The sequence below is a fragment of the Diplotaxodon limnothrissa genome, linkage group LG23, assembly GCF_057381915.1.
Source record: "Diplotaxodon limnothrissa isolate DT_005_m linkage group LG23, D_limnothrissa_male_GT1.1, whole genome shotgun sequence".
NCBI classification, from domain to species: Eukaryota; Metazoa; Chordata; class Actinopteri; order Cichliformes; family Cichlidae; genus Diplotaxodon; species Diplotaxodon limnothrissa.
The window spans coordinates 35,880,780-35,906,266 of NC_140617.1; the positions used below are offsets into that span (position 1 = coordinate 35,880,780).

A 25,487-nucleotide genomic window follows, 5' to 3' on the forward strand; every position below is an offset into this window, starting at 1 on the left:
ACTTGAAGACATTTTTTGACACTAATATAAAAGTAGGATGGCAGTGTCCTTGCAATAAGCAAAACTGATGGTTACCTAGTGATTACAATTTTTCACATTCAGTGACCAACTGCAAGTAGTTGCGGCAGCCAAATTTTAATCGAAATGCAATTGCACAGGTTGCCTGGTGGGAGACAACCTGTCTCTACACAATCACAGTCAGACTAAGACTGACAGAATGGCAAAAGTTTGCATATAATTGACTACTAATGTATAAACATATACAGATTGTCAACATGCTGCAATCAGTTGGTCAGTCTGTGCTGATGAATGTTAACTGCATTAATAGACTGTGGTTAGCCCAGTCCATGGGCAAACACTTTGCTATGTCAAAATGCAAGGTTGCCAAGCCCCTGTGTTATTTTTCTGTTAAAATTGTGTCCAGTAGCAACTATGTCACTATATGTGGAGAGATTTCTGAATGTCTTTTTCAAATCTATGAGGTTCAGGCTGGACTCTGAAGAAGTAGTAAATGTGACTTTCTGTTTAATGTTGATTTCTGAGAATACAGACAGCAACAAATTTGTGATAAACATATACTTTCTTGTAACTGCCAACTTGACCTTATTGCCATTTTATCATTGTCTTGAGGCACCAAACATACTTAGAAGACAATAGCTAACTGCAAGTATTTGCAAACCTTGTCACCCAAGATTATAAGTTCATTGCATACAGTTACAATAATTGTGGTTGGGCTGTGGGCTCCAACCACCTATAACTGTAGCATTACACATATCCTGGCTATGTTGCAAGCCTTTCTTTTTCTTTTAGGTGGTTAGTGAATGTTAGTAATTTAATGTCTTTATGCTAAAAATTGCAAAAACGAATGCTAAAATTACATTCTTCTTTCCACTTAAATACTTTAGGTTCAAAACTATTTCACATTTTGCCACAAGCCTGGGCTACTTCTTTGTAGGTCACCAACTATAGTAAAACGATGCAGATACTGACGTATATTATCATCATTAGCCTAATAAGCTAGTTGCACGACATAACAAGAAGTCTCGAGCACTGCCACTTCATAAAAAGCTCCATTGTTCAGATGATTGCTAATATTTTCAAGCAGTGCCCTTTTTGTTGTATTGCACTATATTTCATTAAAGTATTAAAGGAGAAATTGTGCCTTCAGTAAATTACCACACTCTGTATGATTTATCATTTCTCCAAAATAGAGAGATTATAAAGACACAAAGCCATGGCATATATTTATTGATGTATTTGAGTGCTTAAAAACTCCAACTTTCAGCACACAATTGATAAGCTGAATAGATTTTTGAGCGATGTGCCATTCTCATAGTTCTGCTGTTATTAGTTATAACAAAAAAAACAAAAAAACAGTACCAACAATAACATTTTGTGTAATCAATTTCTAACAGCACAAGGATTTCTGTGATGTTGAAATTAATGACAGTGTTCAATCATATTGTAAACCAAACAAGCTGATTTACAAAAGTACAAATGGCTAAGAAATATGTTTTGTTATTTTTTCTTTCACATAATGCAGCTTTAGAAAGAATTTTTGAGACCCCATTGCCAAATAAGTACCTCCTGAGAAAATTTGTTACATGACTCCCTCCCTGATGTTTATGAAATCATGCGAGGCCAACTAATTGGGTTAAAATCTTTTTTAAAAGGTTTCCCGTCCTCCACTACTCTGTTGAAGGAAGGGTGGTAGGCGAGAGAGAGGAATCGTTAGATGTGTCGTGTGGAGTAAGAGATTTGACGGAGTGGGCAGTACAAGGGAACGACACGAATGGTGGTGATTTGGGAGGGGGGGGGGGGCTTCCCCACAGACAGAGCGGGCCAGAATACAGTGAAGAGTCAGAGATGCAGAGGAGGGGACTGTATGTAACACAACTTAATTATTCAGCCTGAGCTGGCAGTCTGTTTTAGCCCTGAGACACATTCAGCAGAACTCCTCTACACTGGGAGAAAATAATGAATAGGGAGGGGATCTGGAGAGAGGGAAATGACAGCAACAGTGGCTGACTCAGTCTTAGTAGATGTGCGCCGACGCCATTAAAGCATTCGCGGCAGGTGCAGCCTTGAGAACGCCCACACAGAGTGGTAGGCTCTCATACAGGAGTGGCGGGTTGAAAAGAAATGCATTCAGCTGCACACATGTGCTAATACAGACATGTCAAACTCCTGGGTAGATATTGTGTATTTCCCATATATATATATATATATATATATATATATATATATATATATATATATATATATATATATATATATATATATATATATATATATATATATATATATATATATATATATATATATATATATATATATATATATGGGCACCCTATGGATCAAATCAATATCAGTTTTTGAAGGTTGGTGTGATTACAGCGAAGACAGTGAAAGAAAGTATTCAGTCGCGTTCTTTCCTCTTCAGACACCTTAACCACTTTACACCCACCGGGTCATCAGCAACCTGCTAGGGTTTCGTGTTTCATGCATGAATTTGGCATTACAGTTTTGTTTTTCAAAGCTTTTCCATTCGGGTGTTCCAAATAGGCAACAACTTTGTAAAAGGGCTAGACCGTAATCTGTCATTCCTAAACAGGTAACTGGAAATGTGGTTACAATGAAAACACAGATCTAAAAGGGAAACAAACTGATAAAAATATAGTCTGGTCACCTTTTTTCTACTTATGACAAGATGGAAACTGTGGAGATGTGCAGGAGTAGGAGTCCTAACAACAGAGTGAGGAAGAGGTGGAGAAAGGTGACAAGTAGAAGTAGAAGAAGAAGGCTGTAAGAAAATATATGGAGGGACATAATTAGGAAGGGAGAGATTCAATGATTCAGGTAAAGTAAATAGCTACTTTGACATTGAGCCACTGCAATAGCTAAACTTCAGCTTTTAATTATCACATGCTGTAGTGCAAACCAACTATTCTAACTCAACAACGACTGTACCAACCTGATTAAAACCTATTTTAATACCAATAATCAAACAAAATGAAATATATACATAATGTGTATGTAAGAGCGATCATGGTGGGCTGTCTGGACTTAAACTGCCAGGGCTGAATTTATTGTTGCAGTCCAGCTCTGGTCCGTAGTCTGTCTTTATTTGTTTGTGGGTTTCTGTTCTTCTCGGCATCCCTTCTTCTCTTGCTATTGTTCATATGAAGGCTGGACCTAGCCTCTTTGGCTTCAGGTACCATTTTATAGTCTTAAGCAGTGTTTCCCAACCCTGTGGAACCACGGCACATAATTCACATTAGAAAAATGACACGGCACACCACCAAAAAAAAATGTCACAAAAAGCTTATTGATATTTTTTCCCCGCACACCAGGTATAGTGGAATTGGCTCGGTTTGTCCCCAGTATACCTTGTTGCTTTCTTCTGACCGCTACTCATGCTAGGGCCTTCATCTGGGTTGGAGTTTTCTCCAGGACCCAGATCAGATTGACTACTTTTTTCTTTTCAAATATTTAGTTATTGCTATTGCGCACTGTGTCGTTTCACAGCATGACTATTATGTCATTTCTTCTTCATCTTCGTCTGTTTTAATGGCAATTGGCTACCCAGTCCTTGTAGGAAGTGTAGTTCAACTGCCCTCTAGTGGAAGAGAATGTAATTGTTCTGCCGGTTGCTTAGACCAGCGGTCCCCAACCTTTTTTTGCGCCACGGACCGGTTTATGTCCGAAAATATTTTCACGGACCGGCCTTTAAGGTGTTGCGGATAAAAACAACAAAATAAAACCAGTGCCAGTACCATAAAAAATAAGATTTATTCATAACACAGGAAAAGACCCAGGGAAACCAAGTTAACGATAAAAAAGATGAAAAAAAAAATCACAATAAAAAACTATAAAAACCCTAAAAACAACAAATTTCACATCCACCTCAACTCTCATGGCCCGGTACCAAACGACTCACGGACCGGTACTGGTCCGTGGTCCGGGGGTTGGGGATCGCTTGTTTGAGTACTAATCAGGTGGAACCAGGTAATCTTCCACGGCACACATGATCATTTCTTCGGCAACAGTGGTCTTAAATTTGGGATTTTGGCTGCTACCACACAAAGAGCACTGCATTCTCATACAGTAGTATATATTTTGTTACCCTGTATTTATACATGTGCAATGACAATACAGTTAAATCCTAATCCTAATCCTAGTGACAAGCAGTGTTGGTCAAGTTACTTGAAAAAAGTAATCAGTAACTAATTACTGATTACTTCCCCAAAAAAGTAATCCGTTACTTTACTGATTACTTATTTTCAAAAGTAATTAATTACTTAGTTACTTAGTTACTTTTTAAAAACACGATTTACAACCTGAATAGGTGATAAAGCGATAGATCTTTCAGCCCAATTCTACTTTTTCAACATAATCCATCATACAAAATGTAATCAAATGGAAAAGTCTCTTTTTAAAACTTGTTTTGTTAGTTTTAATCTTTTAATTTTATGTATCAAGCAAAAATTTAATTATATGCAACATTCACTGACTTGAATAAATTAGTTTAACGTTTAAACCTATTTTCTGTACATTCCAGCACATAATTTTTTTTTGTGTGTTTACACTCACTCTTTCAAATAGATGCACGTAAAACACAGCAGAAAATAAATAAAGTCAAAGACTAGCAGTCCTGTTGCTCTATTTTCACCTGTAAAGCAGGAGTAGGGCAGGCGGAGGTTTACCCTGGTGCAGGTGTGCGCGGCGGTCAGTGGAAGAATCCGCGAGTTTCTCTGTGAATTTCCCATTACGTCGTCGCGCACTCGGAGCTTGCTTGGAAGTTTAGGGGGTTTTTTCGCTGTAAAAAGAAGTTTTCTTCCCACGCACAGCGGACGCTAATGTTTTTGTCACTTTTTATGGAATCTAACTCAAAGTAAGGTCAGTACTTCCACGCTTTAAACGCTGCACGCTCACACTCTCTCCCACAATCGATATATTATCCGTTGTTGATCTGCACACAGCTGTTGCCACGAACGGCGCACTCGCTTACGTCACTGTCATGAGACATTCTCGCAAAAAAACACGGTTTTAGTAACGCAGCGTTCCTACGGGAAAGTAACGGTAATCTAATTACCATTTTTGCAATAGTAATCCCTTACTTTAGTCGTTACTTGAAAAAAGTAATCAGATTACAGTAACGCGTTACCACCCATCTCTGGTGACAAGTCCATCACAATATAGCTGTCCCCTAACATACCCTGGTTTATTGTCTGTTTTACTCTAAATGGGACCATAATTTACAAAATGAACCTCAGGTTGGATTGAATAAGACTTCAAGCGAGTGATTGAGACCATAAACCTACTGAAAAACTGCTTACAGAGCTCATAAATCAAGTGAAACATAGGCCTGTTTTCTCATAGCCTTCTATATAATCACACTCCTTTTTGCAAACAATAAGTCTGGTGGTTGTTAGAAAGAATGCAAGTTTGATGCACGCGGTCCTCCTTTTTGCTACTCATTACTCATACACTCACCACAGGCTTACCATTCTCTTCTTTGGGGGAGGTCTGCGTATACTGTAGGAGTAGTAGTTGAGCATGGCGTACTCAATCATGGCAGCGAAGACAAACATGAAGCAGACGGTGACAAACAGGTCCATGGCGGTTACGTAGGACACTCTAGGAATAGAGTTTCTGGCCACTGTGCTCAGCGTGGTCATGGTCAGCACTGTGGTGATTCCTGCAAAAGTAACAGAAGCATGAGGATAGGAAGGAGAGTCACTTCACAAAGCATGCACGATGAATTGCTGGTCAGCAGTAGGATGACCCATGTGGATGTCAATGATTATGTAACATGTGAGCAGCACTTTATTAATCGCTATTAATAATGCACATGGGGTATTCTGGGTAGATGTCCCCAGTCTTGCATCAATCCTTTCTATTAAACACCCACAGCGGGATACGTTTTGAGGGTGGTGCAGCAGAGCGGTCGTAATTATCAAATGATTCAATGTAATTTTTCTTTTTATTCTCTCTCGTTCCACTTACGATCAAAATGATGTTTCAAAAAGAGATCTGTGGGTTAAGCACTTCTATTACACAGAGGCTTATGAGGCGGATCCTGAGTTGTCTCTGGAGTGGTGCAAGTAGTGCAGCCACAACTCAGCAAGCACATTCCTGTTTTTGTTATTTCTGTATATCTGCAAAGGAATGTGATTCGGGACCAATCGGATAAATAGTTGTTAAGATGGCCAAAAAAGAGTGACACACATGGAGATTCCTTGCAAATACCTTGTTTGCATGGGGAATACAGTATATTTAAGAAAACAACTACGAAAAATAAAAAGAATCCTGTTTTTTTAGTAAAAAAAAACAAAAAAAAAAACAGCAAAAAGTACAGTTTATTTAAATTCTACATTTTTTTTAACATTTCTTTCTATCCTGTTTACCTTTTGTACCAAAATGACTCATCACTATTCTGATATTTTATTTTTATGCTTTTTTATTGGTCATATCCAATAATTCACTCATTCAGCCAAAGTTGAACTGTCCTGATGTAGTCCTGTCTCTTTATAAACAACCAAATATCAGTTTTCGGTGTTTGCTGTTGAAGAAACAGCTCAACAGCAAACAGCAAATATGCTCTCAAATACATTATCATTGATTATATCAGTGATGTGTTCACTGACAATGTTTTCCCATCAAAAACTCTGCACTTTTCACAGTTGTGTTCAGACACTGGAAACACTTTACAGGTCAGGAAAAAAAACAGCTTCTCCGACCTAAACCTAAACCTGAAGTTGCATCTGAACTTAATCCAGAGCGTAAACCCAAGTCTAAAAAGCTTTGTAGTTGCATATAATCATCATTTTGATGACTGTGTTGAGGTCAGTGAAGTGAATGATTTAATTAGCCATGGTTGCTACTTCCTTTTGGACTTTTCTCTCTGACATGATCTTAGTTCGGGCCTCGTGTTCAGCCAGTGATGATGGTGATAATGGTTTTGTTCTCTTGCTTTCATTGCAGGGTCTCCTGCAGATGCAAAGTCTTCTTTGCCTCTTCTTTTGAAAGCTCATCCGCGATGTTGCTGCTTTCCTGTTTTTGCTCCTCCATGACTTTATGTAAACCAAAGCCTCATGCTTAAAAGTATGAGGCTTTGGTTCTTGTTCCAAATTCAGTGGAGTTTAATTTTTTTTTTTCAAAGAAGGGTCTCATTGGTGCAGAGCTTAACTTTTAAGCTCAGTAACTTCACAGCTGGACCTCTGCTGCTCTTTCAGGTGTCGCTGTTCCTTCCCTGGATGAGCAGATCAGCCTGTCTGTGTGTGAAGTCTCAGTGGTTTAGGTTGAAGACTGCACACACAGCTCTGCAGCACTTCTTTCTTCCTGCAGGTCTTGGATAATCTTGTCTGGTTTAGCAGTTGTATGATTATTATCTGTGTTAGCTGTGTTGTTCTCTTCAGTACCCACATTTGAGGTTCTCCACTGTTTTAGACTTATGACTGAAAGCCTCTTCCAGCTGCTCCTGGCTGCATGTAAAGCCAATCCAGCTGAGTCTTGGAGTCTGAAGTTCTGCTGTTTGCAGATACCAGTCTGGTATAACTGGTATCTGCGGATGTCCTACATTAGGTATCTGAGAGCACTGACCTCTCTTGTATCATATGGGACTCTGTCCTGATTGGGTCTCAAAGTGGGATTGGCCTGGTGATACCAAGTCCCCGTATTAAGCACAGGGTTACCTCTTATTGTCACGGCGAGTGAGAGGAGCCGTGCGGAGGAGGAAAAGGAGGATCCACACGCAGGCAGTCGTGAAGGTGTAAAAGGTGATTTATCGAACACAAAAGGAGAGGCAAACGGCAACACGGAGAACTAAACTATACTGGGAAACAACTAAAACTACAAAGCACAAACCTGAATGAGAACGAGCAGAGGAGAATGACGATGGACAGCAGGGAGAGCACACGGATGTGACATGGTAGATACACAGATGACGCAGGGTGGAATACACAGACGGACCAGCAACAACAATGACGGAAGACATGACTTAAATACACAGAGAACCACAGGGGAATTACACACAGGTGGTGGACACAGCTGGGAATAATCAACAAGACTAGACAAAGGTAAAACTGAACACACTCACATGAGACGCAGACCTTCACAATAAAACAGGAAACAAAACACACTTTACTAAGACACAGACTAGACAGAGACAGACTTGAAATGACATATGAAACTAAACCCACATCTTAAACCCAGATAAACAGAAACATGGAACTCTAATAATAGACAAACATTACCATAACACGACAAGAGAACAAGAACACAATCCCTGATGCAAACTTAAATCAAAACACAATAAACTCAAAATACTGGGTCCAACGGACCCAGAACCGTGACACTTATGACCCCTGCATTTTCCTCCATATGCGTTTGCACTTTGGCTATTGTAGCATCTCCGTATATTATGTTTTTTGGAAGAATTCCATTTTTCTTTTAAAACAAAAGACCAACTAAAAATAAAGTCTTTTATTTTGAAGTATATGCTAAATTAGCGATATGAGGGCCAACTCTGTCAGATAACAGCAGTAAACACTATATAAAAACAGCTCATTAAATATTTAAAATTTAAGGTTTATTAAAACAATAACAACCTTCTTCTGGAAATGTAATTATTCATTTATTTTTGGCCAATTTGTTAATGCAGTTAAAATAGAAAAATCTGTCCCCCCACAACCTTACCTACTTTGGGAATTTGAACCCATATCTAGGGAGACTAAGATTAGCCCTTTTTCTGTATACATCAATGCTAACACAATAAGGCACAAGGGGACATAGGCTATGACTAACATGGTGTAGTTGCTTCATATTTTTATGACTGGACAATTTGAAAACTCACTTTTATCCATCCATCCATCTTCTGCTTACTGTATCTGCTAGTGTATCTAGAGGCAGGGCACACCCTGGACAGGTCGCCAGCCTGTCACATGTGTCATGGTCCTGGGTCGTGCGACCCAGTGTTTTGTGTTTAGTCTATTTTGATGTTTATTGTTTGTTTAGGTTCATTAAGTTATTCCAGCTCATTTGTAATTATATTACCCTTGTATTAAGCCTCCCTTGCCCTTCATGTGTTTATGTCTGTGTGTCTTGTGTTGTCAAGTTCATGCTGTCACTTCTGTCATCTTCCCCTGTACTCCGTCTACCTGCTTCGTGCGTCTACCTGTCAAAAGTCATGTTTGCATGGTTATGTTTAGTTCATGTCATGTCTAATCTTCATGTTTCCTGTTTTACTTTGAAAGTCTGTATTCAATGTCAGTGTATTTAGTTTCACCTCTCCTGTCCTGTCGTTAGGTTCATGTGTGTCAGCTGTGCTCCCATGTGTGGCCACTTCCCTTGATCATCCCTCATGTGTATTTAGTCTCTGTGTTTCATGTAGTCTGTGTCGCGTCGTCTGTGTTCCCACCCTCCGTGTTTCCATGCCCAGTCTTTTGTATTCCAAGCCATAGCCTTACCATAGTTATGTTTCTGTTTAGTTACATCTCTTGTGCTGCCCTCATTCTTGTTTGTTTCTTTTGTGTTCATCAGCCACAATAAAAGGCTCGCTTTTGTTTAAAGTTCACTCCCGTATCCTCACTTGTGTCTGCACCTGAGTCCTCCTCACACTCTCCACACGGTCTGCCACTGCGGACCGTGACAACATGGCTGTAAATGTTAAAAATAATAGCTGCTCTTCGTTTCCAAATTCCTCAAATTAACAAGAAACTACTAGAGATGGGGAAAGTAGTGGGACCTGAACATTCACAAAGAGAAGTTTTGGAAATATGGAATAAGATTTTTAAAAAGCTTTCTTTGATTTTGTTGTGATAAATATACGATAGGTTTTAGGCCATACAACCTTGGGGGTTCTATAAAGTGTTAACTATTGACTGGTAAAAATTTTTTTTATAAACCTGTCAAAAGCAGGCATTTTTTTCAACAGTCTGTTATACTGTTTTTCCCCTGAAATTCAAATTCGTTTTTGAGCTATTGACCCACTCAACCACAAAATATAAAAATAGCTGCCACTTTCAGTTATATAACAGCAGCAGTGGCAGAGAACATAATGCTGCTGTTGAGTGAAAACATCGGCATAGTTGTGCAATGCTGAGCATAATGAGTGCCTGTCTTTGTGTAGCCTGACCAGAGCTTGCTAATCTTTGCTAGCACAGGTCCACAGTGGCACCACGTGTCTCATGCAGGTCTGAAATGTAAACTGTAATTCTACAAATTCTAATAATAATATACTGTTGTGTGGTCACTACAGCCATAACACATTAATAATGCCTGAGATCAGATTACCAGAGATCAGAGAACTGACAGACACTCTCTGTTATGTAAAGACATCAAAGACACACCTGCGCAGATATACAGCAACATGGATAATGAATCATAAATGGACATAAATAATTAGGCTCTCTTCTATATTATATAAAAACATGGTTACAACCGGGATATTACTTAACAGCCACAGTGTCTGTCAAATAAATAAATAGGTTACTGAACAAAAATAATGACTATTCACAAGATACTTATGCGTTAATAATTAAGTAGTAGCAAAACGTGATGGCATTGATCTCAATCAATATTACTGCTGCAATGTTGACATCAGTCAGTGTCTAAGGAGATAAGACCTATGAGTCAAAATAATTATGAAGAAGTCAAAATTTAAACACAAAGTCTGTATGGTTAAATAAAAAAGTTAATTTGGAGAAAACAAAGTAGTGAAAAAACCTCAGTCTTTAGATTGGGGACATTTTAGACTCTGGTTTCTGGATTTAATCAAATGTAGTAATACAAAAACTATGACCTCCTTTTTCTAAACCAAATTAAAACAGACAATAGTTAATAACATGCTACTTTAAAATTCAATTAGGAGATAAAGATTTCCTCTTTAAATTTTAACATGCCATCTACTACTTTAGCCTTCTATCATGTCACATGTCTAGTTAACTGTGTCTAACAATTAATTTTTCTTTAGAAGAAATTGGACTCTGTGATTATGTAATAGCGAAATGTTAAAGCGGCATTCTCCACTGCGATTTATTCCTGACTGTTATAGTGAGAGGCCGCGTCATGCTGACAGTTAACATCCTGACTGATGTACAGGATGTGGTCATTAGTCGGCCTCTGGAGAGGCAGAGCTCTCATCAGTCCACTTTTCTTTTAATGACAGTGATGAGTGATGGAAATGAGGCTAGAACGCTTGCATTAGCTTGACCCCTACAGCAAAAAAAACCTCACACTGAATTGAAGATGTGTAATAGCCATGCTTGTGCATAATCACCGTAACTGGAGAGCACGTTACTTTGGGAGGTAACCAAGCTCTTAAAAAATAGTAATAACAGCCATGTTCAGAATTGTATAATGGTTGTATTTAACTAATTGTGTTGATTTATTTTACGTAATAATATTCCTCACAGTAAAAATGTCAAAAAGTCCATCCAATTAAAAAAATGGGCAATTAGAGCAATCATTAAAAAAAAAAAAAAACTACAGCAAAACAAAAAGCCTATTCTATCTGACCTTCCAAGAGATTAACATCCACCATGGAATTCCAAAAACCTTCCTAACACCCTTTATTTGTCTTTCAGTCCTGTTAGCTATTTGCTATTTAAAAGACTACGAGGCCAACGTAATGTCTGTTCATTTCTATTACATTTGAGTTCTTCTGTCTACAAAGTAGATCTCAGTAAAATGCTGTGATTGTTGTCATTTTCGCAGTTACTGAAATACTCAGACAAGTCTCCAACCAACAATCTATTGGGATCTTCCCATACAACCATCTTTAGGGTTTTGCAGAAAATATCCAATGAGCTGCAGGCTTATTCATTCTCTGGCATCAGCATGTTTGTTGCTCAAACAGCTTTGAGCTGCATACAAAGCAGAAGTAACTAAAATAGTAAATGGACTAGTGCTTTTATAGCTCTTTTCTACTCTGAGCTGTCAGAACGGTTTTTACTTTATTCACCCAATCATGCTGATGCGAGTAACTCATCAAAACTCCACAGTGGGTGAAACCCACTGATGAGTGAAACCCACTGATCAAAGTCCACTGATCAATTATGTGGCACTGAATGCACATGTGCTGTATCAAGCATGCACCGGGACGAAGGAAAGACGGGTGGACTTCCTGGTGGAGCTTGCAAGACTGGGGAGAAAACACTGACTGGTCTGATGATTCTTTATTTCTGTTGTGACATTTTAAAGTAGGGTCCTAACATGAAGCATGGTTTCATCTGGAGTGTTGTTGCCAATCACGTCAATTCCTTCTCATATGTGCATTTTCTATTGGCTGCTTGCAACCTCACTAAAAATAATTTTCTCTCAGATTGGCTTCTGGAACATGACAATGAGTTCATCATACACAAATTACCACCACAGTTACCAGGTCTTAATCCCAAACAGCCGTTTTGAGATGTGGCGGAACCAAAGATTTGTGCCGGATCTGACAAACTGCAAACCCATCATGTCATATGGGTATAAATCTGCTTTGTAAGTCTATGCCATGAAGACTTAAGGCATTTAAGATGGCAAAAAGGGTTCTAGCAAGGTGTACCTAATAACAAAAAGAGCTCTGAGTATATTTTCATTACAACAATTTAACTTTGCAGGAGTTACGTTTGCATTGATCAGTTACAGTGTTTCCAGTTCTCTGCTGAGATTTCCAGATCTTCATTCTTGTTGCGAAGGCTGATGAGCAGGATGCAAGAAGATTCTGAAATTCTGATAGGATGCCCTTTGTCATCATTATTTCCACAGCTGTTTGTGTGGATCTGTCTGGAGGTAACTTTTAACTGTGTGTTATTGTGTCATTAATGGCACCGTGGAGTAATTACTCCCCATGGTGTCTTAAGGGAGACCGCTGTGTTCGCTTGGCGACATGAAATCAATTCTTTTTAAGAGAGATGAGCCCAGTGACAGTAATGCCCACCGGGGGCATCGATATCGACTGCTGTGACACATACACATCATTGTCATGGGCTCGCCATTTTTCCCTCTCCCTCCCCTCTTTTCTTTCCACACCGCACCTCACCCTTCCTCTCCCCTCTCTCTTCTCGGTCTCTTTCATCCTCTTCTCTCCTACATGTCTTTTGTGGTGGTGGTGGTGGTGGTGGTGGTGGTGGTGGTGGTGTGTGTGTGTGTGTGTGTGTGTGTGTGTGTGTGTGTGTGTGTGTGTGTGTGTGTGTGTGCGCCACTGTTTTTGCCTGTGGTTTCCATAGAGACGAGTTGCTCCCATCTATTTCCAGCTACCTCCTCTGGTCTAGTGCTCGTCTAGACTTTCCCTTCATCGCTGCTCATTAGATTTAAGTGCTCAACTAGGTAAATGAAAAACTCTTCTCCTCATACCTTAGATCCCACTATCTGATCAGATGCTGAAAACAGTACGATCTCAATAAAACGGCACGCGCTCTGGCAGTGCCTTTCCTCCCTTTCTTTTTTATTTGGCTGCTATTTCAAATCAAGGTCGCGGGTTGTCTTTGCATAGATTAATTCATTCTGGGGAAATTGGCGCTACATGATGCCATAGCAACTGGGTGATTCCTGAACCACACGGTGTCTCGCATCTACAAACGGAAAACAAAGTGCCGCCGCAAAGAAGTGAGAAAGCTCCAGTGCATATGCCTGTAGAAAGCAAATATGCCACTGACACATCAATGCGAGTGCAAAATAATCTCGGCGGTGTGATCACAGCAGCAAGAAAGAACAGATTTTCTGGTTTTGTTCATGAGGTTTCAAACACATGACAGCTGGTATAAAACTGTCATACATGTCTGGTTGGTACTGGCTGTTGCCACAATATGTTAACAAATACCAGACACTGACCTTTGTTTTGTGTCCAGGGGTAAGCCAGGTGGAACAGACCACAGCTTGGTGTGTCTATAAATAGTACAGAGAAGTACCAGTGGAGGATCAGTGGCCGGGTCACAGGACTGCATGAGTTTTCACTGTGACTGAGACTATAGAGCTTTCTCTCTTTGAACTGAAAAACTAAAAGATACTGAATTTTATTTGTTTTCTGGAAATAAACCTCAGCATTGTATTTATGAATCTTTCTTGATCAAAAGTTGTAAATGAAAGATGGATGTAGCCTCTCCTATTGGAATGCACACTTTGTCAGCGTTATGATTGCAGCCATGTGGTTTTTGTTGTTATTGGTTCTTGTTTCTTTGCTTACATTTAGTGCAACTGCATGATAGAATGGAGTGCAAATTTATCAGGTAATGCTAGGTTGGTTAGTGAGCTGAATTCATATAGTGTGCAATGCACTGCAAAAACTCAAAATCTTACCAAGTATATTTGTCTTATTTCTAGTCATAAATATCTCATTGCACTTAAAATGCGCAAAGAACCACTTGGCGATAATTGAGGCAGTAGAAGAAATTACTGATACACTGGATAAAAATAAATATGCAGTTGGTATTTTTGTTGATCTCAAAAAGGCCTTCGACACAATCAATCACTCAATATTATTGGATAAATTGGAAAGATATGGTATTCGAGGGAAAGCTGGTAACTGGTTAAAAAGTTACCTAACGGGTCGGGAACAATATGTTAGCATAGGGCATTACCACTCAGAGAAACTTGGTATTACATGTGGTGTTCCCCAAGGGTCAGTGTTGGGACCAAAACTTTTCAATGTATACATAAATGATATTTTTGATGTTTCTCAAGTACTAAACTCATACTGTTCGCAGATGACACCAACATATTTTTCAGTAGCGATGATTATACTGATCTTGTAATGACCGTAAACAGGGAGCTAAAATTAATAAAAAAATGGATGGACATAAATAAATTATCATTAAATATAAATAAAACTAAAGCAATGTTTTTTGGTAATTTAAAATATAATGTAGAATTACCAATTATCATTGAAGGTGTACCAATTGATAATGTGAGTGAAAACAAATTTTTGGGAGTCGTAATTGATAACAAAATTTCATGGAAACCCCACGTCAGACACATAAAAACCAAAATTTCCAGAAGCCTCGCAGTTTTGAACAAAGTGAAACCATACCTTGATAAAGATGCACTTCGTACTCTGTACTGTACTCTGGTTCTTCCATATCTTACATATTGTGTGGAAGTGTGGGGAAACACATATAAAAATACAACTAATCCATTAGTCACAGTACAGAAACGAGCACTGCGTATTATTCACAAGGCTGGTTATCTAGATCATACTCACAAATTCTTTCTTCAGGCAAAGTTACTTAAATTCCAGGATCTGGTTAATTACAATACATCCATAATTTTGTATAAAGCTTTTACTAAACTTTTACCGGCAAATTTACAAACTAGATTTGAAATTCGAGAAAAGGTTTATAATGTGAGAGGCTTTGGAGAATTCAAATTACCCAGAACTCGAACAACCCGTAAAGGTTTTTGTGTGTCTGTATGTGGTGTGAAAATCTGGAACAGTCTGAGTTTACAATTGAAACAATGCAAAAATATTCATAGATTTAAATTTCTCTACAAACAGTTGGTCTGGTCACAGAATACTCAATGATGCTTTTAGTGTGCTCTGTAATGTCTGTTCTCTTACCATTGCTGGTATGGATTCCAAAAAGAAAAAAAAAAAAAAAAAGTGTGCGTATGTATGTACATATATGTACATGTGTGTGTAGATATATATGTATGTATATGTATGTGTGTTTGTTACTTGTAGTTATTACTGCCTGTTACCTGTGGTAATGCAATTTATAATTTATATATTCTGTATTCAGTTATGAAGGCTCTAATTGTTGTTTGCGAGCTGCCGTTTAGATGCTTGTATGTGCCCGGGGCTGTTGATGGGTCTGTATGCAATGATGGGCGTAGCTGCGGGAAGTTTGTTTTTTTTGTTGATGAGTGAGTATAGGGGTGGGATTTAATAAGTTTTCTTCGTCCCACTCCTTTTTCAGGCAATTTTTGTTTTTTGTTTTGTGCATTTTATGTTCAATATAGGTATTTGTTGTGCCTGAAAATGAACAAATAAATGAAATGAAAATAAGACACAATCAGCTAAAGAGTAATATTTCATTAAGATATATGAACTTGTTTTAAGACAGTGAATCTTGAAAGTAGAAAGTTTTCACTTGTTCCATTGTCAGATTTTTCACTTATTTCAAGCAAAAATATCTTGTATTTAGAGAAAAAATCTGCCAACGGAACAAGTGAAAATTTTCTAGGTTCAAGATTAAAAGATTGATAAAAAGTTTTTGCAGTGTGCTAGTGTTAAATAAATGACTTGCACTGACCAAACTGAACCTATGCATACAGGTCCAGTTCAAAGACTCAAATTAACCAACGTGATGGCTAGCAGCCAGCTATGGGCTACAGCTGCCTGTCTTATCACACCTAATCTTAAGGCTAAACAAACTCCAAATGGATCAGTTGCAAAAATGTATATATGCTGAGGCTGTAAGCTTGATATTTATCTGACTGAAGCACTTAAGGCCCCCGATCAGCCTCTATGCCTCTGTGACTGAGACCTAAGCTTGTGAATTTATTGATCGAATCACTTTTGGAGCCAGCCTCAATTGTCCATCAGGGCTACTGCAGAGTCTCGACAGTTCTACCTTGGCTCAGTCTTTCAGCCCTTGAGGCTGTAGCTTGTATAACAGGCAATTTTGTTTTCCAGGATGATGGTGTTGTTGTTACTGAAGTCTTGAACTTGGCTTTTTCGTGATTGCCATCTCGTTGCTCTTCAACTGATAATCAAATTTGTGAAACAAATGATAACTCTTTCTGATATTTTTGCCTCAAAACCAGATTTGCATCCCATCATAAAGGCTGTTTGTATTCTATCGGTATATTTTCTTTTAAATAGCCAGAAATGCTACAAAAAGATTAGAGATCAAAGCCACCCCCCAAAAAACATATATGTGTTCTGACAAGTGAAATTGAAATTATGCAGTTGAAATAGTTGAAACGGATTAAAAGTTGGTATTGTTTACAAAATTCAGGGTGTTCATGATTTGAGCTATGCAGCACTCTGGCAGGCTTTCCACCGCATCAACACAAAGTACAATACAGTATATATAAGAGCTGACAGTCTGCTCGGTGAGAGCCTTGTTTGTTTATGGTAATTATGCTGATGTGTTCAAATTAATGTGCTGGTGATTGAGGTTAAAATGCTACACGCAGCAACTTCAATCTAATGTGATTAAAGGTGTTTCCCGCAGACTGAAGAGGCCTGACTTAAAGCCCCGACCCAGACGTGTAATCAGTCAAATGGCCCTACATGCCCTCTGACCAAGGAGACACTTGGGAGTAAATAGCCTGATGGGAGTCTACTCTCTACAATATATTTACTCAGCTGCGTATCTTCTGATGGTCAGATGACATTTAAGCAACTTTGGACACAAATAACTTCTTTAAATTTGTGTTACAATTACAATATAAGAATTAGCACAATCGTTATCTTATGGCTAACATTTTTGGCACTGTTGAAAAGGGAGCGTTTAAGAGTGCTTTTCAAAATTGAATATTGGAGATAAAGTAACTCAGAGTTTTAGAATATTTCCATTTGGATTTGAGTAAATTACTATTTGAACATTATACATCATGTGTACTAACCAAACACTTTGTTGTTTGGGTTTGAAGAGCATTTCTTGGGAAGAAAATGACAAGTGTCCAGAGTGGAGCTGTGGGTGCTAGAGACTGTCAAACTGAGAAAAACAATCAGTATCAGCTGGTTTAGCAAATGCCCCCAAATGACAAATGCTCCTCTTCAAGTGATAAGTTCTCTAGTGGCGTTATAAATTAAAAATCTTTTCTTTTGGAAGCAAAGGAGAAGTGACAGTCCTCAGATGGAGGAGATTGAGGTGGATGGATGATCCAACAAAACATTGGCAACACAAGAAATGTGCAATTCCAGTTTTCGATTCACAGACAGCACTTGAAAAATTTGGTAGTTTTTGTGTTTAAATGGGCCCTACCATAGTCACTGGGTCATCAGATCAGAAAACAGATTTACTTCAGTTACTGGATGATGAGCCTGTATTATATGCTCTACAGGGAGTGCTTAGCTGTACCCTTGTGGTTTGTGCCTTAAAGTGATCAGTACTGAACTTCTGTTACCGGAATGGACCTTAATGGACTGATTAGGATCTGGGGGAGTTAAAAATGACACGTTCTAGCTTTAAATTCAGAGGACTTATTGGGATAATGGTCACAACAGCCTTTATAAAAGCCACAGTTGAATTCCTAGAGAGTCTAACCCCCTCTGACAAAAGGGAAGCAATCACAATATTGCTTTTCTTTCTCATTAAAAAGCTACGAAAGTCTTGAATCAATGAATAAATGCCACTGTACCACCAGCTAGTGGTTGCATCTTCATCAATTTCCCAGCACCATCTAGTTTTTCTTCCATTTGAAGAGTCTTATTCAGACCACACTTGAACAATTCAATACAAAGTCTCTCATTGGCGTTTAGGCATGAACATGTGGGGATTGCAAAATGGTCCAAAAACCCTTGCAAGTAATGTGAGGCTTCATGGCTTTATTTACACTGAACAAAAATATAAACGCAACACTTTTGTTTTTGCTCCCATTCCCCATGGGATGGACGTAGAGACCTAAAATTCATTCCAGATACACAATATAACCATCCCTCCCAAACAGTGGTCACAAATCAGTCCAAATGTGTGGTAGTGGGCACATCTGCTATATTGAAATAATCCATCCCACCTCACAGGTGTGCCACATCAGGATGCTGATCTGACATCATGAGTAGTGCACAGGTGTACCTCAGACTGCCCACAACAAAAGGCCACCCTGGAATGTGCAGTTTTGTCTCACAGCAAAATGCCACAGATGCCACAAGCAATGAGGGAGCGTGCAACTGGCATGCTGACAGCAGGAATGTCAACCAGATCTGTCGCCCGTGCATTGAATGTTCATTTCTCAACCATAAGCCGTCTCTACAGGCGTTTCAGAGAATATGGCAGCACATCCAACCGGCCTCACAACCGCAGACCTCGTGTAACCACACCAGCCCAGGACCTCCACATCCAGCAGGTTCACCTCCAAGATCGTCTGAGACCAGCCACCCAGACAGCTGCTGGAACAATTGGTTTGCACAACCAAACAATTTCTGCACAAACTGTCAGAAACCGTCTCAGGGATGCTCAACTGCATGCCCGTCGTCCTCATCGGGGTCTTGACCTGACTCCAGCTCGTCGCCGTAACAGACTTGTGTGGGCAAATGCTCACATTCGATGGCGTCTGGCACGTGGGAGAGGTGTGCGCTTCACGGATGAATCATGGTTCACATTGTTCAGGGCAGATGGCAGCTGAGAATGTCCCAGTTCTTGCATGGCCAGCATACTCACCGGACATGTCACCCATTGAGCATGTTCGGGATGTGCTTGACCGGCGTATACGACAGCGTGTACCAGTTCCCACGAATATCCAACAACCTCGCACAGCCATTGAAGTGGAGTGGACCAACATTCCACAGGCCACAATCTGATAGACTCCATGCGACGATGTGTTGCACTGCATGAGGCAAATGGTGGTCACACCAGATACTGACCGGTTCTGGGTCCCCAGACCCCCAATAGCGCAAAAAACTGCACATTCCAGGGTGGCCTTTTGTTGTGGGCAGTCTGAGGTACACCTGTGCACTACTCATGATGTCAGATCAGCATCCTGATGTGGCACACCTGTGAGGTGGGATGGATTATCTCAATATAGCAGACGTGCCCACTACCACACATTTGGACTGATTTGTGACCACTGTTTGGGAGGGATGGTTATATTGTGTATCTGGAATGAATTTTAGGTCTCTACGTCCATCCCATGGGGAATGGGAGCAAAAACAAAAGTGTTGCGTTTATATTTTTGTTCAGTGTAAAAAGCAGTAAAGCAATTTATAGCATGGCATTCATCCAAAACCATCATACTGTTAGCTTAAAAAATGAGTAAAATGCATTCAGGAGAAACAAAGAAACATAGTTTCTTCACCAAGTTAAAGTGTTCTTGCTAACAGGTCAGAGATTCAGCTCTGTTATGCTTGTAGTAGCTAATATAGCCTCGAGCAGAGATGAGGAGGCTACAGGAGGGCTGGTAGCTCACTTCTTTCTTATTCCCTCCAGACTGTTTTCATTCTCAGTTTTGTTGTCTCCAGTCACAATTGATGCTTAAGGCAATTTATTAGGTTTTGCACAGTTTCCTCTGGAGACACGGGTCTTGTGTGTTCTACAAAAATGTTGCAAATCCTTTCTGAGACTTGGTGGTGAAGCGTCTCTTCAAAAGTACCTTACAATTCGGGCTATTATTTCTTTTGCTTTTAAATACTTCTTTTCACTGAGCTGCCCCCTATAAGATGGGTTAATGGCAGAAATCTTAAAACCTACGTACATACAATTAAAAGCAAAAATGGTAGAGTTTGGGGAAGACTCTGTTCTCTGTGGATCTCCTTGAAGTAAACTGGTGACACTAAGTGATACTCTGTATTTCTCTGGATAATGCTATGAAGCATGATGATGGATGTTACCAGTAGATTCAATTAATTCCAGCACCATGGTTCTTCTTCACACCCCCAAAGCTCTACAGTCTCAGCTTCTGCCTTGGGGTGGTTTTATTTCCCATCACCAACCCCCTGTATCTATGTCAAGATCCATTTGCGCTACAAAGATTGAGGTCTAATGGGAATCAGCCTGAGCTCAGCTCACTTACTTTTAGCTCGCTGGTGTCCACATATCCTGCTGAAGCAGTAATGTATGACTGAGAGCTCTTTGGAAAATCCACCTGGAACATGTTAACGGTTTGTCGAGGCACTTTCCCTTTAGCGGTTGGGTGGAGGGTCAGCAGGGGCAGTGGCATCCTCTGTATTTTTCTTGGACTCGAGTTTCTCTTCAATCCGACTTGATCCCACTCCGTCCAGCTGACATTTCTCCCTGCCTTTAAGTACCAAAGGCCATCACTTTGCTTTACACTTTTTTTCTGTTCCTCCCTTGTGTCCAGCTTTTCCTGTGCTTATCTCTCCTCTCCCCTTTCAGCTTTGGGATCAGGTCTCAGGCTGACTCTAAAACGGGGGCGTTGTACTAGAGGAGGAAGGCTAAATGACTTTCTGTTGTTGACCCGAAACTGGATGTTTATCAGGACTGGGGCTGCCTGCTTTTTCGCGCTACCTGTTGTGAGAGGGAGATCACAAGTCTGTCACTGCCTTTGGTCATGTAATACACTGCCACCCACACACTGTAAGCATTAAGTGACTTAGTTATGTCCTATGCAGGCTTAAAAAGGCAGGCTGACACAGGAGTGGAGAGTCAGACTGGCACACATACACTGTGAGGTGTGTGATTCACATTACAAAGCAGCTGTCATTGCAAAGTAGAAAAACCATAGTAGCTTTAGTCTTTATATGCTGGTTAAAAAAGGGGGAGGAATTAGTATAGAATAAAACCTGTCCAATATATCTCAGTTTAATAGATCTGAGGCTTATGGAAGATAAGAGAATTTGCTTTTGGAAGGAGCAACTCCTTTAGTGCTATAAACAAACTCAAAATAAACCTTCGAGTTGTTGTGTCTCTCTTGATCTCTTCACACTGTTTTGATGTTAAACTGTCATCGTGTCAACTTGCATCAGCCTACGAGCAAGAAGCAAGCTGGGCCGAACACATACTCTTGTCATCATCTGCTTTCATTAATAGCACAAGAAAAGAGCTTTCATTTGGCCCAGTGAAGCCAAAGCAATGATATTATATTATTGGTGGCGGCCTCATTGTTCAGAGAATTGTTTTCTTTGAGCTTGATAATGAATAGGGCGGGACAAAACTCCAGTAAAACTTAGATATTAACGCAGAGACCATCCAGATGACCTTCTGTAATATTGGCAGGCTGATGAAGGGCAGGAGGGACTGAGAGGAATTAAAGAACTTCAGAGTGGCGTGGATTGTCTCAACCCAAGTGACAGCTGGGGTGAAGGTGGCTAGAGGTTGGAGAAATAATCTTAAGTGTAGTTCTTGGGTCAAGCGAGAACATTTGTGTGAAAGAGGTTAATTAGAGTCTAGCTACCATCAAGTGTCACCAAAGTGCCATAAAGCAAGGCATTTGAAGCCAGCTGCTGCAGTGGAGATAACAGTATGATTTAGATATTTGGGGGTCTTACCTGGGGAAATTTGGGATAATTTTGAGTGACCAACCAAAGTAAATCACGTAACAAAAGGCTTTATTTTCAACAGATGTCAACTAGATTGGAAGTGAATTGTTCCCCATGAATACCAGGATGACTTTCATGTAACCTTATAATAATGACGTTTTTTTTTCTTTTTTAAATAAAACTGAATCTCATGACATTTCCATTATCCCTTTTTGAAAGACTATATTATCATTGGCATCAAGATTTAAGGGCTAATGAGGAAAGTGCTAAGGACATGTTGCACTGAAGCTATGTGCTAAACAAATAAAGTAGCAGAAACTAGAAGATGTTACCTTTTATAATTCCATTTATGTATTGCTTATGCATTTGGATTTCTGTTAAAAGATTTCCTTTAAGGTCATAGGTAAAAATTCTATACAACAGGATAAATGTGACCCTAGCTCAGGGGTCGGCAACCCGCGGCTCTGGAGCCGCATGCGGCTCTTTAGTCTTTATTTTGCGGCTCCGGGTGGTTTGGGAAAATAAATTAGAAGTATTTAGCTGAAGTGCATTTTATTTGTGTTTAGTTCTTTTTTTTTTTAACTTGCAGTTCTAAATTGGAAGATTATTGTGATTTTGAAATATAAAAATAAAATTATATCTTATTATTTTTTCATCGCTCAAAATAAGCATCACACTCGCGGAAGCCGGTGTACCCGCCGAAACGCCGTGTATTTATCGAGACTTTCAACCCCAGTTAGGCCAATTATGGATCTTCGGATCCACATTACTGTATGTCAGCAGCTGTTCTCCACCGTGAACTATGTTACAAACAAACACCGCTCACGCCTCACAGATGACAGTTTACAGTCTTGCATAAAGATGAAAGCCCCGATTTACAGACGCTGTGCGCAGAGGTTCGGGACCAGAAGTCTCATTGTAAACATATCACGGCAGACCCGACGATGTTTAGATGAAAATGCTTTTCAGCATCTCTTTATTGACCACTTTTCACAAACGGTTGCTGTACGCATACAGCCGGCTGTAGCTTTTCAGCTCACAGCCCGACACACACCAACACAACAGCAGAGAGAGCACAGACTTTAAGGCAGCGAGGCGTGATTGTGGGTGCCGCTCAGGTGCATCCGACTCCCATGCTGCGGCACTGCAGACCACGCCCCGCCACACACATTAACCAGGTAAAATACATATTTAGGCAGAATTTTGTAAATATCTATTTTTCCTTTTTCAGCAGAATAGTGCAATTTTTTCCAATTACTTTTTAAAAGCCAGGCCAAGGCTCCAAAAGCCCAAAGGTGATATAAGGGTGGCGGCTCACAACAGTTTTTGTTTGCTACATGGTTCATTTTAGTTCAGCTGGGTGTCTTTCCTTTTGTTATACTTCTTTAAGAGTTCAAAATGTGTTAATTACATAAATAAAATGTAATTTTCTCTGTAGCACTTCATGGATTTCATAAGCAACACACCTTAGTTGCTCTGTGGATTCTTTTAAAAAGCAGTTAAAAACGTTTCTGTTCAAACAAGCCTTTTGTTGATCTACGTATTTTATATTCTTTACATTATTTACATTTGATCTTTTACATTGTGTATAATTCTATTGATTGTATGGTTTATTTTAATATTTGTGTACAGCGCTTTGTGACTGCCTGTCTGTGAAAAGCGCTTAATAAATAAACTTTACTTACTTACTTTAGTTGTTCACACAAAGCACAAAGGTAAAAAAAAACAATATATACAGCGTTATCTTCATTTTAGATGTCAAAAAGTATTTGCGGCTCCCAGTGTTTTTTTTTGCGTGGAAACTGGGTCCAAGTGGCTCTTTGGGTGTTAAAGGTTGCTGACCCCTGCCCTAGCTCCTCAACCCTATGCCTAAACCCCCGAGGACTAAATCACCATAGATAATAATTCCTAACCCTGATGCCATATTAAGGCAAAGTGTTTGATGTGTGTCAGTGGAATCATTATTTACTATATTCCATGCCAAAACCAATGCCAGAACTTGTGGGGAAACAAGTTAATTACAATTTTTACTAAGTGACATATTCTAACTTAGGGTTAGAGGGTCAACTGCAAAGATGAGTTGGACTTCAAAGTGTTAACCAGTTAATTTGGTACAGGGGGCACTGGCGCTTAATTGGATTTTCAGTGAGAAAATATAATACATGTAATGTATTTGTTTGTTGCTGGTGTCTGCTTTAACCAGTTATCTCTGTATGCTTATCTGTGTGCCATATATCATCTAGTATGCACCTAATATCAAATTGTTCCCTACTCTACATCAACATTTTAGGTGTTTATACTGTGATCAGCATTCAGACGCCACAATCATTATTTTTAAGCCAGTACGAGATGTCACGGACAGTTTAAATACATTTCTATGTCCCCAAAATTCAGCTTTTGCTATCTCTTTAAAAAGTCAGGACCTCAAAGAGAATTTAATCAAAGCTCAGTGAATATGAACATTGTTTGTCCGCGCAGCATGAGCTTGTAATGAGGCACCCACAGGGGGGAAATAGAAGTCCTAACTAAATAAAATTATGAAGCTATGAATGGATGGGGTGGTCATGAACTCATCAAACACTTACCTCGAGTTCCATCTTAAATCAGCAGCACCTTGCACAACATCATCATCCACAGGAAAGCAAATGAACTAATGATAGGCATGCAGCAGAGAGGAAAATAATTCAAAACAGTTGTCAAGTCATGCAAGGAGAAAGAATAACACTACAACAAAGTACAAAACGGAAACAAGCAAGCTGATGGGACATGAATTTTCATGATGGTTTAATGCACCTCTAAATTCCCACTGTCACGTACATATTCATTTGCAAAGGACTAATATATTATGCCCATGCACACGTACTCAACAGTTTTGACTCCAAACGAATGCTAGGTGAATATATTCCGGTAATTTGAAAGATTTTACAGGTAACAACTGCAGTGACATAGATGAAGTGGCAATGGAGTTGGTATTTCATTCAAAAATAGATCCTTGGTATTGCTACCTAACTCAGATTGCAGAGAAATTGTGTAGCTTACCTAAAGCCGTCCTTGCAGGCGTGGCATCACTCTTGATCCAGAAGGAGACCCAGGAGAGAACCACAGTCAGGATGCAGGGGATGTAGGTCTGGATGGTGAAGTAGCCCATCCTCCTGCTGAGGTCGAAGTAAACGGTCATTAACACGTAGTCACCTGTTGAGGAAGGGAAAATGGAATGTGGAAACAACTGGCAAAAAAGTACAAATAATATAAGAAAGTCAGAAAAGATACTATCATGAAGTAATAATGCTGTCAAATCGAATAACACACAATAAATTTAAACTTTGCGTGTCAATACTTATGCAGAAAAATGATGTATATTGTGAGAAAATGTCAACAAATTCTTTTGGAAACCACA

The 25,487-nt window shown here is 39.5% G+C and overlaps 1 protein-coding gene across 2 annotated transcripts in view; it reads right to left on the bottom strand.

Moving 5' to 3' along the window:
• The window catches only part of LOC146608620 (gamma-aminobutyric acid receptor subunit gamma-3-like), a 179,810-nt gene that overhangs the window by 576 nt on the left and 153,747 nt on the right, over nt 1-25,487 (bottom strand). The window contains exons 8-10 of one of the 2 annotated variants that reach the window (XM_085348962.1): nt 25,130-25,282; nt 5,508-5,701; nt 2,690-2,803 (exon numbers count right to left, since the gene is read on the bottom strand). In XM_085348962.1, coding sequence (XP_085205088.1) covers nt 2,690-2,803; nt 5,508-5,701; nt 25,130-25,282 — 461 coding nt within the window. The remainder of the gene's footprint in view (nt 1-2,689; nt 2,804-5,507; nt 5,702-25,129; nt 25,283-25,487) is intronic. The other variant, XM_085348963.1, reaches the window with a different exon arrangement.